We start from the raw sequence: 15,580 nt of genomic DNA on the forward strand, positions 1-15,580 counted from the left end.
TCCCACCAGAGCCCTTGTCACCCTATGCTTGCCAGTCTCATCCACTTACCTCTCAGAGCACAGGGCCAGGACTTGGCCTCAGTCCTCCAACCCTTCTCTGCTCGCCCAGGCCTCCTGCCCTACAGCTCCCCCAGGACACCTTCCCCAGATAACGTGCCTGCCCGCTGTTTCTCTCATCCTAGACATTGTCCTAGGGTCCCTTTCTCTTGCCAGGACCCTTATCATCACCTTTGTGCTTCAAGTGTCTAGGGACAAACTCAGGAGGATGTTCTCTGATCTGTGCACACGTACCCCACTCCTGATCCTGAGACCATCTCATGGGGGCATGCTTCTGTTCACAAGCAGGTGATGCTTGAGGGCATCAATTGCTTAGGGGAAACCCTTGCGCCTTGCACCTACTGGAAAAAAGCTCACCCATCTACCCTACATCCGTCATGGGTCATTGTTGGTATGGTTGGATTGGCATTGGTCAGTTTGCCATGCCTTTACGTCATTAGATCCTGCAGGTAGGCATTCCAGCATCCACTTTATGGGGGAGGAAGCTGTGGGTCTCAGAGACCTGCAGTGACAGAGCCGGGGTCAGAATCAAAGCCCCTGGTGGGTTGTGATTCCACACCTCATTGGGGCACCAAGTTCAGTCAGTGAGTCTGTGACACACATGGCTTTAAGCCGCAGCTGATGACCAGTGGCGATTCTCATGGCTGGTGTGAGCAACCTGGGGAGCATGGGCTCCTGAGTCCCAGTTGCCACCAGCCCTGGAACTGAGTGTTCAGCTCACATATCCCTGTTCTTTATCTTCATCTGGGTCTGAGAGTTTGCTCTTGGTTTGGGCGATGGGGATTTGGAAGACTGGACCCACAGAGGACACTGTGGCATAGAGAGGAGGGAGATAAGCGCAAGGCGAGGAGCTTCATTTAATGTGGCACCTGTGCTGTATTTAACTACGAGACTCCCTGAGGAAGATTACAGCTGAGACCCCCACCTTTCTCCCTCGGAAAATCTGCAAGAGATTTTTTTCCTGTTTTACTTCGCCTCTTGGTCTGGCAACGGGGGTGCGTCCCTGGGTGGCACTACTGGGCCTGTTCAGGTCTGTTTGAGAAAGGGAAAAGTCCTCACTAGAGGTCCAGAGCTCCTCAGAAGGGACTTCCCTGTTCTCCTTGGCTCTTCTCCAAGGCCCTCAGCTTCCTGCCACCGTGGTCGAGCCCTTAGTTCCTACTGCAAGTGGCTCCACCCCTGAAACCTTCTCTCCCCTTGCCCTGACTCTGTGCCTCACACACCTTGCCATTCTCGGTTTCAGCAGTGATCTTGCCACCCTCCCGGGACAAGATCTTGGCCTTGACAAACTCCTCCTTGTCGTCTGGCACAAAGCACTCAGTGCGGATGTCGAAGGGCCGGGTCTGGGCCTCCAGACGCTCCTTCTCTGACTTGCGGAGGTACTGGGCTGCCTCCCCAAAATCGGCCATCTGGGCATCCGCCATCTTCTTGCTGCACTGGGGACGAGACAGGAGGGCTCTGTCACTCCTGAGGTGGGCCCAGGATTCAGTGGGTGGCATTGTCCTTCAAACCCCTACTCCCTGTTCACCTCCTCTGCCTCTTAGGCTGTGTTGTTTTTCCCCCTCATCCGCTAGAAGCACCTGGGCCCTCCCTAACAAGGGTTTGTGTGGGGGTGGAATTTCCTGGGGTTTGCTAAGACCTCAGCGAGCTGCTCAGATGAGAGACAGTGAGACAGCGAGCCCTTCATCCAGTAACCTGGCTCCTAGGAGAGGCATGCTGTGCTGGCTGGGAGGGAAAATCTGGGTGGTTCTCACCTGTTTCTCTCTTCACAGAGAGTCCTGAAGAATCTGGACCACGGGTGGAGCAGGAGGAACCACAGAGAAACAGCCTGGCAGAAAGGACAGACAAGGAGAATGGATACAGGCAGGCAGGAGACTGGGAGAAGGACAGTGAGCCAGGAGGCTTGACTTGCAGATACAAACGCACAGACAGGAGCAGGACAGACCAGAATACGGAGTTAGAGAGGGAAGAGGCAGCGACGTGCAAAAGAGAGGATGCAGGTTAGTACAAGTGTGAACAACAGGGCGACGAGAAAGAGGTGGAAACCCGGAGCAGCAAGGAAATTAGAATACACAGCCAAGAAGGAAGGGCAAGGGGTAGAGACAGGCAGAGAAGCATGATAATGACAAGTACGGACGAAGACAGAGAGGCAAAGTAAAACCGGGACAAAATCTCTAGCAGGTTTTCTGAAGGAGGGAGAAAGGTGGAGACAGTGTGTGAAAGACACAGAAAGCTGGAAGCGACAGGATGCAGGAAAGAAATGCAGAGTCCAAGAGGACAAGCGATTTCTGTTTGATCCCTGGAACCTCTCCTCTGTCAGTGGGAAAGTCCCCTGACTGCCACGCACCGCTCTCCAGAAGAAGGCAGGGTCCCTCAAGGTGGTGGCTCTGGCGGTGACCACAGAACGTCCCACCCTGACCCCCTCTTACCTGGGTCAGAGGAGTCTCTGTCTGCCCTCAAAGCTCCCAGAGCCTTTATATACCGCTTCCTCCACCTCCTGCCTAAATTTGGAATCCTTCCGGAGGGACCCTGCCTCCCACCTCTCTCGCCTACTGGCTCCTCCTCCCTTGATCCCTTGGCTCTGGAGGTGACAGAAGGACAGCAGTGCCCCCAGATTTGCCCATGAAAGGCCCGTCGCCCCAGCCCCTGGGCTCCAGGGCCTTTTTTTAGTCCTTGGGCACATTCCTCCCCTCCAAAGGCTGATGGGCAGATAGTGGAAAGACAGGACCTTCTCTCACCACCTCCCCGCCCCTCCAGGGCCCTTACCTCGGTTATTTTTAACCTGAAGGGTGAGTTGAACACACTGGGTGAGGGTCACCTTCTCCTGTAGCCAAATGCTTGTCCCCTGCCCCCCAACTGCAGGATCCCCTTCCTTCTTTCCCACCCTCTCCTCCTTTCTGCGTCCTCACACAGCCCCAGATTAGCAGCATCCCCTCCCTCTGTCAAAGCTGGAGTCCCACAGTGCTGGGGACTGGGAGCTGGGGCCCTGGGGCCCAGGGAGGGGGTCTTTGTCCAGCCCCATGACTCAGTTTCCCTTTGTCAGGAAAAACATTTTTGTGCTGCCCTCATTCTCCACAAATGCTGTACCTGGTGGTCTTCTGTTCCCCACGTCCCTTGGCAGACGTCCTTTCTAGGACTTGTGGCTGCCCTGCTTTAGGGACATATCTGGAGCTCCCAGTGTCTTCCCTGATGCTCCTGATATGGTGGCTATCACCCAGCCCCTCAGACAGTGGAAGGGATTCCCCCATGCCACCGAAGGTGGATTTGCACACAAACCAAAGTGTAGACATACACCCTCACACTCAGCCACACATCCGCGTCCATTCTGAGCCTCACATGTGCAGATTTTTCACACTTACACACTTACTCTTGCAGATTGTCTGTTTGCATTTATGACACTAATACGCACATTTGCACAACCACGTTTGCATACATAGGCTTTTACCCTCCTACTGCCACACTCTGCTCCTGGTGCAGGGTGGGTGGGGGCAGGGATAGAGAGAGGCAGGAGGTGTTAATCCCAGGGCCTGAGGGAGGGGGTGGGGAGGGGATGGGGGGCTGCTCCCTTCCACCCCTCTGGGCTGCCAGGGAGTGCAGGTGCCTCTGAGGAAGGCTAGGGTGCCAGGCAGGCCTGGGGATTTACACCAGCTGGGCCTCAGGCTCTGCATTCCATGGGCGTGGGGGTGGAGTTCTGCAGTGGGTAACCCCTCCCCAGGTATAACTCTGGTGTGCCCTCCCAACCCTCCTGGGGCCCACCCTCACACCCTTCTTCATGGGTGTCCTCAAGCGCCCCAGGCGCCCTCCCCATCCTGCTACAAAGTCACCTCTCGAAGGCCGTAGGTGTCAGGTCTTCAGCAGGCCATGCATGTTATGACTAAGTGGACATTGTGTTCAGGGAACAAAGCCAGGCTCCCCGGCTCTGCCTTCCCCCCACACCCACATACCCGGGGACACTCTCTGGCTCCCCCCCCACCCCATCTACTGTCCACTCTCAATATAGCTCTAGGGTGTGAAGGTGGGTAGGATGGACAGGAGTCAACTTCTCCGGGTAGGAGAGTTTTCCACTAAAGATGTGGCTTCTCTGCCAAGGTCCCAACTCTCTAGGACCTTCCACTGCCCCTTTATTGGGCTCAGAAAGACATATTCTCTCTCCCAGAGGACTTTTACCCTATATTCAGTGCCCTTGGAGGGACATTCACAAACAAGCTTGGGGTAACCCCATAGGTACATATGCCAAATTGTACCCTCAAGGGATGCAGGCCACCTGTCTCTAGCTCTAGGTCACTTGAGGCCCCAGTATGCAATCTGGGGGGTTAGCCCATGGCCCAGTGCGTCACTGCCTGTTTCCCACCTCCCTGGGGACATGATAAAGGGCTGAGAATACCAGGTCAGGCTGGGTTGAGTCCAGGTAACAAAGACCAGGCTTTGTCCTCAGGGAACCCTGTGCTCTGAGCAGGGCAGATTCGGTATAGGTGGGGCAGGGAGTGAGGAGCAGACAGGCAGTTCCCACAGCCTCCTATGGAAGGAGGAAGAAGGAAGAAGTTAACTTGGTCCTGAGGCTGTACCCCCTGGTCTGATCTGGCTTGCTCTCCTCTTTCCTTTCCGTAGTTAAGAGCTCACCTGCTAACCAAAAGGTCAGCAGTTCAAATCCACCAGCTGCTCCTTGGAAACCCTATGGGGCAGTTCTACTCTGTCCTATAGGGTCGCTATGAGTCGGAATTGACTCAACGGAAACGGGTTTTCCTTCCCAAGGCCCTCTCCTCTCACCTGGCATTCTCATCTTTGTTCTCCATCCTCCCTCAGCTGCCTCCCGCATGAGCTCCTCTTTGTCAGGAAGTCCTGGAGTATGAGGCATGAGACTCCAGTCACAGGTGAGGGGAATGGGGAGGCAGGGCTGGTCTCCTGCTCGCCTCTGTTAGGCCTAGCTCCATGTATCTCTATGTGTCTGCCCTTCCTTTGCCTCTGCCTGGTTCCCCGTCTCAAAGTCTGACCTGGGATTTATTACTCCTGGCGCCCATGTCTCTGCCCACCTGGGTCTATATCTCTAGATTCCCTGCCTTCTCTGAGCCCCACCTTTCTTGGTCTCTACCTGGCTTGTCTCTGTCTCCACACCTTGCTCCAGGTTCTCCGTCCACCTCTCCCTAGTCTTACTGCTCTTTGATTTCCCTGGCTCCCCTTCCATCTAAGGCGACCCAGGATTCTTTCCTTTGTTCCGCATAGCCTTCTTCTTCTCTTCAAGCTTCTATATTTGAGGCTCACTCTCATTTTCTCCTCTCTTGTTCACTCTCACATCCCTCCTTTTCTCATGGCTCAACCATGTGTGCAAATCTGCCTACTGTCTATCGTCCAGTCCCCGACCTTTCGCTCAGCATCTGTTTCTCTTGCTCTCTCTTATGCTCTGGTTGCTTACAGTCTCTGGATTTCCCCTGCATCTCCCTTTTCTAGTGTCTCTCCTTTCTGTATTTATCTCTCCATTGCTCTCCAACTTATTCATAGGAAGAGGGATTATCCCAGGGAGAGAGGATGGAGGAGGGTGCAGGAGAAAGGTGGGAGGGCCTGCGGATCTTTTGGAATTCTCCTCATTTCTGATATCTTTTTTCTTTGTCTCTGCTTCCTCTGGTCACCTTGTCCCCCAGTTTCTTCATCTCTTTCCCTCCACTGCCACCCTCATCAGGTCCTTCCTTTTTCCTTCCCTACTCCATTTCTCTCCTCTCTCCTCCTATTCTCTGATAGTAGCATCTCCTCCTTCCTTGGATGGGGTCATTGCTTGGGCTGCTGAGTTCAGAGCTCAGAGGGGACTATGGAGCAGGAGCTGGTTGAGTGGTTGTGCATGGTGTGTTGGGGGATGTGATGGTTAAGGTTGTGTGTCATTTTGGCTGGTCCATGATTCTCAGTGGTTTGGCAGTTACGTAATGATGTAGTCGTCCTCCATGATAAGAGGAGTTTCCTCAGCGGTGTGGCCTGCATCCAATATATATATATATGGATGTTCTGGCAAAGCTCACTTGCTTGTTCTGGATCCTGCATCCAGCTTGTTATCATCTAACCTCTGGTTCTTGGGACTTGAGCCAGCAGCTTGCCGTCTTACCTGCTGATCTTGGATTTGTCAGCCTCTGCAGTCCATGAACGAGTGGCCTGCTGTCTGACCTGCTGATCTTGGGTTCATCAGCCCCTGCAGCCACGTGAGTCAGGAGGAGCATCTAGCCTGAAGCCTGACTTGGAACTTGCCAGCCTCTACAACTGCGTGAGCCATTTCCTTAAGATAAACCTCTCTCTTTGTCTCTATTATATATCTCAATATACATACATATGTATATACACACATATATGTGGAAACCCTGTTGGCGTAGTGGTTAAGGGCTACAGCTGCTAACCAAACGGTTGGCAGTTTGAATCTGCCAGGCGCTCCTTGGAAACTCTATGGGGCAGCTCTATTCCGTCCTGTGGGGTCGCTATGAGTTGGAATCGACTCAGCGGCGCTGGGTTTGGTTTATATATATATGCTTCGCCGGTTTTGCTTCTCTAGAGAACCTAGCCTAAGTCAGAGGGAGGCTCAGTCTAGAACTGAGCCAAGGCTTCCTAGATTCGCAGCAGGAGGCTGACAGTCCCATTGCCTCCCAAGCTCCTGCCCTGTATGGCCCATAATCCCAGGCCTATCCTAAGTATCCCAGCTCTGGCAGTAGTAACACCAGGGAGTGGGGTGGGGAGTTGGGAGTGCTGGGCCTGGTTAGTAGAAGGAGGGCTGTGCTCCTTCTCCATTCCCCAGCCCTCCAGAGATCCATCCTCTCTCCTCTCCCAGGGGTCTTGCTCATACATGACTCTCCCCTGCCTGGCCTCCCTTTGAGATGGCTGCCATAAATAGGCCAAAGAACCCCCACCTTCCAGCCAGCTCAGATGAGGTGGGTCTTGGGAATACAGGTTACAGGGGAGAGAAATGAGGGAGAAATAAGTAGTATCCTGGACTGAAGGGGCTAAGCCCCAGAGGGGATGAGGAGAGGAAGGTAGGTTGGGGGTTGTTGTGAGATAGTGGTAGCTGTGTCTGGAAGGGTGAGACCTTGTGCCCTCTCAGAGACTTGCCTTGGGCCAGGGCTTAAAGGGTCATTACCCCACCTGCCCAAAGAGGTTACGCCTCAGAGGGTCCAGAAAACTAAACCTCCTCCCCACGGCCGTACCATGATTGTATTGGTGGTAAGTGGTGTTGAACAGAGCTGGGGCTGTAGAACCAAAGCATATAGGCTCAGGGTGCTCTAGATAACCTTTAAAAGTTCCCTAAACCCCCTTCAACTCTGAGGGCCTTTGGGCCAGAGAGAGAGCTGGGAGGAGAGGTGCCATCTTTCTATTCCATTCCCAGTGGAGGAGGTGAAGCGGAGCTGGAGCTCTCTGGGCTACAGCTGCACAGGCAGCGCTCAGAGCTTCACAGGCTCCCGCAGGGAGGCCTCCCAGCCTGGCCTTTGAAGTTGCCCCTCCTCCCCTAGAGCCCTGCTTCTTCCCACATCCCACGTCCCCATGGCTGGCAGGCAGGGAAGAAGAGTCTGAAGGCAAGATCTTAGCTTCAAGGAAAATTGCTTTATTCTGCATCCTCCAAAGGAGCTGCTATATAAATACAGGGCTCTGGAAATGGGGGCCTCATTGGCACCCTCAGGGTTGGGCAGATCAAGACGATGTGGCAAAGCTACTCCTCATTCAAGCCCTTCAGAAAAGAAACAAAGTCCTAATTAGTTCTGGAGAGGTGGGATTTGGGCAGGGATGGGGTGCAGAAAACAAAGGGGAGACTGGAGTACCAGAAGGGGTGAAGGACAGCTGTGTGACAAGATGGAGCCCCTTTTTGGGGATATACTTCCAAGGGACCTGTGTGAAGGAGCTGGTTCTGGAGGACAGGGCTCTGGGGTCAGCCAAAGGGAAGCCACACGCGTGAAGACAAGGGGATCCTCTGAGATGTCCATTTTAGGTTTGCGTAACAAGGTCATAGGCCAAATTAGGTGGAAGGGAAGTGGGAAATGGCAGCTGCCAGGGGAAATCGGGACACACTGGGTGTAAATAAATGGGAGTCTATTAGGATTGCTGATACCCCTAAGGCTGGAACTGAAAGTCAGAGGCTAGAAGACTCTTAGAGAGCCTGGAGGGCTGAATTACCTTGCCCAAGGCAGTGGCAACAAGATTCAGGAAAGAGGGACTCAACAGACTGGGATTTTATGGTTCAATATGGGGGATGAATGAAAAGGAAGCATCCCTGTTATGAGGGTGCCCTGTCTGAGAGGCCCATGAATTGGGTGAGTGTGTGCCTGCCATGGGGGCAACAAGTGAGCCTGGGGGAGGGGCGTACCTTGGTGCCAATGTCACGGCTCTTGGCCCGCAGCTTGTTGACCTGGGACTCGGCAATGTCTGCCCGCTCCTCTGCCTCATCCAGCTCATGTTGCACCTTGCGGAACTTGGACAGGTTGGTGTTGGCCTGTTCCTCCTGTGGGTGGTGGGGTGGGGGGATGAGGTGAGAGGGGGCACGGGGTTCTCAGCCTGCAGGAACTTCTTTCTTGTGCCCATCCTCCAGGCCCAGTCCCCAGCAGGGTCACTCACCGCCTCCTCAGCCTGGCGCTTGTAGGCTTTGACTTTCAACTGCAGCTTGTCTACTAGGTCTTGTAGCCGCAGTAGGTTCTTCCTGTCCTCCTCCGTCTGGGAGCCAGAGGGTGGTCAGGAGTGAAGACAGCACAGTCATAGGAGGCAGTATCCCTCCCCCCCTTCTCCCACTTCTCCTTCTCTCCTTTTTCCTGAATCTAATATCTTGAGCCAATTCTGGTTTCTGATCCTCACCAAACATGTGAATTCTCTTTACAGTTTCTAACCAACAAGAAAGCATGAATATATTCAATGATTTGTACCAGGAAAGAGTCCAGAGAGCTAATGGGATGCCTGAAATTGTATACAAAATTGCGTGTGTGCACTGTTCTGGGGAGCAGACCCTTGAAGGTCATGGGACCCCATAGAGGATAAACTCCCCTGCTCTAGAGCCCAGCATATGCTGGGAGTAACTCAGAGCCCGTAGATGTGATGGAATTTTCTAGGCTGCAATGGAGATGACATAGGTTTGATGTAGGTTAAGGACAAAGTGTGCTTAAAGGGTTTGTGCCACTCTAGATTGGAACAGAAACAAAAGCTATTTGAGAGCCTGATTTTAGAAAATAGAGTGAGAAGTTAAAGTCCACACCTTCTCCCTGGGTAACTGAAAAGTTTTGAGGTTTGTCTTTAGTGGCTTTGGTGTATTTTTGGGGGGTGATGATACCAGGTCAAAGACTGGTGACATATTTTCTTCTTGAAATCTGAGCTGATTGAACCCTGCCTAGAGCTTTGAGTTTGTCCCCAGGGGGCCAGCTGAGGGTGGATGTTGAAGTGGAGCTCCCTGTCTGGGAGGCTCAGAGACTGAGCATGGCTGGCCAGGAGATACTTGAGGTGGGGCAGGGGTAGGCAGAGTGGAAGCAGAGTAGTCAGGGGCTACACTCCCATCCCTTGCTCTAGAAGAGGCTAAGAGAAAACTTGCTATTCCTCTTGAGTGGCCATCATCCCTGGTTTCAGACCGAGATGAAAAGAGCCTGGCCCCAGAACACCTGCCCTGCCCGCACCTGGTAGGTGAGCTCCTTGATGCGACGCTCACTCTTTCTCATGCCCTTGATGGACTCTGCGTTGCGCTTCTGTTCGACCTCCAGCTCGTTCTCCAGCTCCCGCACCCGGGCCTCCAGTTTCTGCAGCTGCTTCTTGCCGCCCTTGAGGGCGATCTGCTCGGCCTCATCCAGTCGGTGCTGCAGGTCCTTGATGGTCTGCTCCATGTTCTTCTTCATACGCTCCAGGTGGGCGCTCGTGTCCTGCTCCTTCTTCAGCTCCTCCGCCATCATAGCAGCCTGTGGGCCAGGAGGGAGGGGCACACACGGCCTGATTAAGTCCTTGCACTGTCACTGCTCAGCCTGCGAGGCAGCAGGTGCCGGGGGACAGAGGGAGAGACTACTCCACTGGACTCACATCTGTGATGGCCTTCTTGGCCTTCTCCTCAGCATTCCTGCACTCCTGCACTGCCTCCTCCACTTCAGTCTGAAGCTGGGACAGGTCTGCGTCCATCTTCTTCTTCTGGTTGATGAGGCTGGTGTTCTGGGGATGAGGGACGGGCAGAGCATGAAACTCTGAGCCTCCTTGAGTGGCTCCCAGACCTCACTTGCTGAGTCCTGCTAGCCTGTGTGTCCCTCCAGGAATGCCCAGGGGAGCCGCTCACCTGGGAGTGCAGCAGCTGCACCCGCTCACTGGTCTCGATCAGCTCCTGCTCAGCCAGCTTCCGAGACCTTTCTGTCTGCTCTACCACAGCCCGTAGCTCCTCCAACTCAGCCTGCAGCAGGTTGTTGCGCCGCTCCACGATGGCAATGTTCTCCTTCAGGTCATCATTGGCACGGACCGCGTCATCCAGCTGGATCTGGGTGTCCTGAGCATCAGGAGAATGGGTGTGATAGTCAATCTTAGCACCCATCAGAAGGTGCCACTCAGAATTGGATGCTGGTGGAGAGCCTATTGTGGTGCCTTGTGAAGGGCCTGTGGGTGTCTCTGCAATGGCCCAGGGGCAGGATGATCTGGTGTCAGTAATGGGACACACCTAACTTGGCCACATGGAGTTTAGTCCCGTCTCTGGGTGAGGTGACTTCCAAGAGTCACCATGTACCTTCAACAAGCTCTGGAGGCTCTTGGCTTGCTTCTGGGCTTCAGCAGCCATGCGGTTGGCGTGGCTGAGCTGGATCTCCATCTCATTGAGGTCGCCCTCCATCTTCTTCTTCACTCGTAGGGCCTCATTGCGGCTGCGCGTCTCCGCATCCAGGGAGGTCTGCAGCGAGTCCACCACACGCAAGTGGTTGCGCTTGGCCTGCTCCATCTCCTCGTCCTTCTCAGCCAGCTTCCGCTCGATCTCTGCCTTGATCTGGTTGAACTCCAGCTGGGCCCGGAGGATCTTGCCTTCCTCGTGCTCCAGGGAGGCCTAGTAGGGAGGTGGGGAGAGAGGGCCCAAGGCAGACAGTCAGGACCCAGTGGCAGGGGCAGGAATCTGTCCATGACTCATGGGTACAAAGTGAGTTCAAGAGTGATGTAAGTAGTTCAGCCAAAGAAACTGAAGGAGGGAGAAGAAAAGAGAATTTAAAAGAAAAATAAAAACAAGCTGCAGAAAAGGTGATTCAGGCCCTCACAGGGGAGAGCAAGCTATGAAGACAAAGAGGAAAATGAGAAAGGTGTTGCCAAGGAAACAGAGGCTATCAGGCACAGAATGTAACAAACACGAAAAAGGAGGCAGAGGTGGCAAAGGGGAGGTAAGTGTAAGTGGGAATAACTGTCTAAGATATAATACGTAAAACGTTTGTGTGAAGGGAGTTGAATGACCTGTTGGCTCATTTATTCCACAGATATTTGTTGAATGCTTACTATGTGCCTAGGCTCTAGGGGTGGAAGAGTGAACAAAACAGCCAAAGTGGAGATGAGAACAGAGACCACAGCCTACACCTCAGTTCCCCTCCAGCACCTACACCCCCTGCACACACATACCTCAGCCTCCTCCAGGGCTGACTGCAGCTCCAGCTTCTCTGCTTCCAGTTGCTTCCGGACCTTCTCCAGCTCATGGATGGTCTTTCCACTGGAGCCCAGCTGCTCAGTCAGGTCCGAGATCTCCTCTGTGGGAACGGGAGATGACTCAGTGGGGGCTGTTGTGGTCCACTGGTGGGGCATGTCTCTTTGTGCCTACCCCTTTTGGAGAACTGGGTGGTACCATGTGGAGACATTGACACTGTAGACCCTCCCTGGCCTCTCTGGCCCACAACACACCCTGGAGATTCTTGTTCTCTCGCTTGAAGGTCTCCAGGTGCTCCAGGGACTCCTCGTAGGCGTTCTTGAGCTTGAAGAGCTCCGTGCTGAGGGACCGCGCCTCCTTCTGTGAGGACTCCAGCTCTGACTGTGACTCCTCATACTTCTGCTTCCACTCGGCCAGGATCTGCCCAGGGAAGGTGCTCACTGTGCTGCTCCCTAGCCCCCACCCCAACCTACCCACAGCCCCCACCTCCAGGTACTGCTCCAGGCCCCTCACCTGGACCCAGCCCTCCTCACCCCTCCCTGTGGCTCTGGCTCCTCCCACATCTAAGGAGGACATCTCTGGCCTCATGCTGACCTGATTTCCTCCCCTGGCCCTCCACCCTGGCCCGGGCCCTGCCCAGGTGGCCCACCTTGTCGAAGTTCCTCTGCTTCTTGTCCAGGGCTGCAGCGGCGGCATTGGAGCGCTCCACGTCCACCATGAGATCCTCGATCTCATTCTGCAGCCGGTGCTTGGTCTTCTCCAGTGACGAGCACTTGGCATTGACAGCCTCTACAGCCTCCTCAGCATCCTGTAGCCGCTGGGCCAGCTTCTTCCTGCCCGGGGGAGGGTGGGCAGAGGATGGGGAGAATGGAGGATGTAGATTTGAGACAAGGAGAAACGACATGAGCCTTCTGTAAAACAACGCTTGGAAACTCAGAAGTGTTGTTGGTGAAGCCTGAGGACAGGCCCCAGGAGGCTGAGAACTAGGCAGGCAGTGGCTCTCGGGCCAGGGTATGAAGACCCACAGCTCCCAAGAGTGCCTTCCATGTGGCGTCCCTGTGATCCTGTGCCAGCCTCTAGGCTGTGGGCCTAGAGGAGGCATGGGTCTCTGTAGCCCACTGCATCTCCCTCTGCCCCAGGCAGGAGCACTCTGCCCTCAGACAAACCTTTTGTTCGTCTTATATTCAGATGAGAAACATAACGCGAGCAAAAAGCTTCCCTGAGAGGAGAAGGAGGTGGGGCCGGGGCAGGGTCTTCCTGTGTTGCCAAACACTAGCTAAGCCTCGCCTGTGCCAAATCTTCTGAGGACAGGGCTGGCTGAGTCCTGCCCACGATGGGACTCAGCTAGAGATGGGTCACCAGGACTCACTTGGCCTCCTCGAGTTCCTCGGTCCTTTGGATGGCATCTGTCTCGTACTTGGTCCTCCACTGGGCCACCTCTGAGTTGGCCTTGGACAGCACGCGCTGCAGCTCGGCCTTGGCTTCCGTCTCCTCCTCATACTGCTCCCGCAGCAGGTCGCAGTCGTGCCGGGCTGACTGTAGCGCGTGGGCCAGGGCGTTCTTCGCCTGGGGACAGGCAGGTACCAGGGATGGGCTCAGCTTTCTCCATAATGCAACCCCAGTCCATGCCAGTCTCCTCACCCAATCTCTATGTTTTCTCTGTCACCTCACCCCCTCCAAATCCCCAGTGGACCTGGAATAGTTTATTCCGTATATCAGTTGCCATTGAGTCAAGTCAGCCATGACTCATGGCGACCTCATGTGTGTCAGAGTAGAACTGTGCTCCACAGGGTTTTCAATGACTGATCTTTTTGGAAGTAGGTCACCAGGCCTTTCTTCCTAGGCACTCTGGGTGGACTTGAACGGCCACTGTTTCAGTTAGCAGCTGAGCACCTTAACTGTTTGTTCCACCCGGGAACTCCTTGGCATGGTTTACTGAGTACTAATAACAGGGAATGCTGATATAGCGCCACACTATGAAATGGCTCATGACTATTCTTCCTGTGCTCCTTACTGCAGCAGGCATTATTATCATTACCGCTTCTTTATGAGGGAAGAAACAGGCTTAGAGAGGTTAGGTGATTTCCCCAAGGTCACCAAGCTATAACTGGCAGCTTAATATTTGAGCCTTGGCCTTTTTTAAACTCACGTTCTTTCCACTTTTGCATGAGCCCAGCATAGTACTAGGAGTAGGCTCCAGTTTAGTTTCTTTCCCCAGTTTTCAGATTGCCCCGATAATCCTAGGACACACTTATGTAATTCAGGTATCCCATACCTGTGCCCATCTAAGGCCTATCACACCTTCCTAGTTTATTTCCTCTCCTCCATCTCACCTCCCCTCCTCCCCAGGCACTCTCACTCCATTTCCTCCTCTCTAACCCCCTCTCTCAGGGACAGCAGGCGAGGGCAAAGGGCCTCGGCCTGGGGAATAGATTAGGAGGCGTGGGGTGGAGTTTGAGCTATTATTATTCCTTTTGGAATTCTGGGACAGTAATGCATTTTTTTTTTTTTTTTTTTTTAATGCATAGATCGCAAGCTTAATTTTGGGGGAAGGAAGTGAGGTGGATGCAAGGCCAGTCAGCATGCTTCTTGTCTGGGCTAGGTGGCCCAAGGCCAGGCGTTACCTTAACTTCCTCTTCTAGCTGCCTCTTGAGGTCCTCCAGCTGCTGGGTATAGGTGAGCTTGCCTCGGGTCAGCTGGGAGATCAGTGCTTCCTTCTCATCCAGCTGCCGGGACAGCTCACCTGGGGAGGCACCAGGGACTCAGCTCTTGAAGGTCAGTCACTCCTCTCTAGCCCCAAACCTCCCCTAACTCTCAGGCCTTGTTCTCAGGATAGACTCTGTGTGTACATGCTTTCATGAGTCTACCAAAGGCTGAGGTGGCTCAGGAAATCAGGGATGGCTAGAGTGTTTCCCAGGGGCCCCGGTTCCAGGCTCACCATTCTCAGTTTGCAGCTTGGCCCGCTGGCTGGTGAGGTCATTGACAGAACGCTGGGTCTCCTCAGCCTTGCTACGGTGCTCATTCATCTGGTCTTCCAGGGTCCGGCACATCTTCTCCAGGTTAGCCTGGGAGGAGACGGAGAGCATAAGTGAATGCAAGAGGATGACAGGGGTGTAAGGGGTGCCATTAAAGAAGAAAGGAAGAGGTGGAGGCATGGATGGATGAAGGGGATAGGGGAGCCAGGTAGAGGAAGGGAAGTGGGAACATGAACATCAAAGAAGAGAAATGAAAGTGGAGGTGGGTGGAGGGATTGTAGTTGGGGAGAGGTTGAGGGGGTGGCCACCTTGGCCTTGACGATCTGCTCCATGTTGGATGTGACATCGTCCAGCTCCAGCTTAAACTCGCTCTTCTCCTTCTCCAGCTTCTGCTTCACCCGCTGCAGGTTGTCGATCTGCTCACCGAGCTCGGCCACGCTGTCTGCGTGCTTCTTGCGCAGGGCAGCAGCCGTGGCCTCATGCTGCAGCGTGGCCTCCTCCAGGTCTCGCCGCATCTTCTGGAACTCGGCCTCGCGCTTCTTGTTCATCTCGATCTGCACGGACGTGGCCCCGCCGGCCTCTTCCAGCCGCTCGCTGATCTCCTCCAGCTCCCGGGACAGGTCGGAGCGCAGCTTCTCCACCTTGGCCCTGGCCGTCCTCTCGGCCTCCAGCTCCTCCTCCAGCTCCTCAATGCGTGCCTGGGCCGGGACATGAGGGGCTCAGACTGACAGCCTAGAGCCCCTCCATAGAAGCCCCCCAACCCAGGGCTCTAAGAGACTCCTGGCCTGTCTGGAACAGCAAGTCAGTTTAGTTCTACCAGCGGAGAGGTGGAAACAAAAGGACTTGGGGAAAATGGTTTGGATAGCCAAGTTAGCCTTCCTTTAGGCCAGAAGATCGTATGTTCTCTTTATTGGAAGAAAAGTGGTTGAAGGTTGCTCCTGAAGCAGTATAAAAAGTCCTTGTTCTAGGGATA

At 54.3% G+C, this 15,580-nt stretch overlaps 2 protein-coding genes and 1 long non-coding RNA gene across 4 annotated transcripts in view; 1 reads left to right on the top strand and 2 right to left on the bottom strand.

Moving 5' to 3' along the window:
- MYH6 (myosin heavy chain 6) overlaps nt 1-3,167 on the bottom strand; it is a 29,356-nt gene extending 26,189 nt beyond the window's left edge. The window contains exons 1-2 of one of the 2 annotated variants that reach the window (XM_064292316.1): nt 1,809-3,167; nt 1,278-1,490 (exon numbers count right to left, since the gene is read on the bottom strand). In XM_064292316.1, coding sequence (XP_064148386.1) covers nt 1,278-1,478 — 201 coding nt within the window. In that variant the 5' untranslated portion in view covers nt 1,479-1,490; nt 1,809-3,167. Of the gene's footprint in view, nt 1-1,277 lie in introns of both variants that reach the window. The other variant, XM_064292315.1, reaches the window with a different exon arrangement.
- Nucleotides 1-7,610, top strand: LOC111748110 (uncharacterized). Its single transcript, XR_002784060.2, has 4 exons — nt 1-1,526; nt 1,827-2,054; nt 4,858-4,925; nt 6,165-7,610. It is a non-coding gene; the product is annotated as an uncharacterized LOC111748110 (long non-coding RNA).
- MYH7 (myosin heavy chain 7) overlaps nt 7,606-15,580 on the bottom strand; it is a 20,715-nt gene continuing 12,740 nt past the window's right edge. The window contains exons 25-38 of the mRNA XM_064292317.1: nt 14,916-15,305; nt 14,571-14,697; nt 14,257-14,375; nt 13,002-13,198; nt 12,282-12,465; nt 11,887-12,052; nt 11,611-11,735; nt 10,745-11,053; nt 10,307-10,510; nt 10,060-10,185; nt 9,666-9,941; nt 8,626-8,721; nt 8,378-8,512; nt 7,606-7,744 (exon numbers count right to left, since the gene is read on the bottom strand). Of these exons, the coding sequence (XP_064148387.1) occupies nt 7,727-7,744; nt 8,378-8,512; nt 8,626-8,721; nt 9,666-9,941; nt 10,060-10,185; nt 10,307-10,510; nt 10,745-11,053; nt 11,611-11,735; nt 11,887-12,052; nt 12,282-12,465; nt 13,002-13,198; nt 14,257-14,375; nt 14,571-14,697; nt 14,916-15,305 (2,472 nt within the window). The 3' untranslated portion in view covers nt 7,606-7,726. The remainder of the gene's footprint in view (nt 7,745-8,377; nt 8,513-8,625; nt 8,722-9,665; nt 9,942-10,059; nt 10,186-10,306; nt 10,511-10,744; nt 11,054-11,610; nt 11,736-11,886; nt 12,053-12,281; nt 12,466-13,001; nt 13,199-14,256; nt 14,376-14,570; nt 14,698-14,915; nt 15,306-15,580) is intronic.

This window comes from Loxodonta africana, chromosome 10 (genome assembly GCF_030014295.1).
Source record: "Loxodonta africana isolate mLoxAfr1 chromosome 10, mLoxAfr1.hap2, whole genome shotgun sequence".
In the NCBI taxonomy this organism is placed as follows: Eukaryota; Metazoa; Chordata; class Mammalia; order Proboscidea; family Elephantidae; genus Loxodonta; species Loxodonta africana.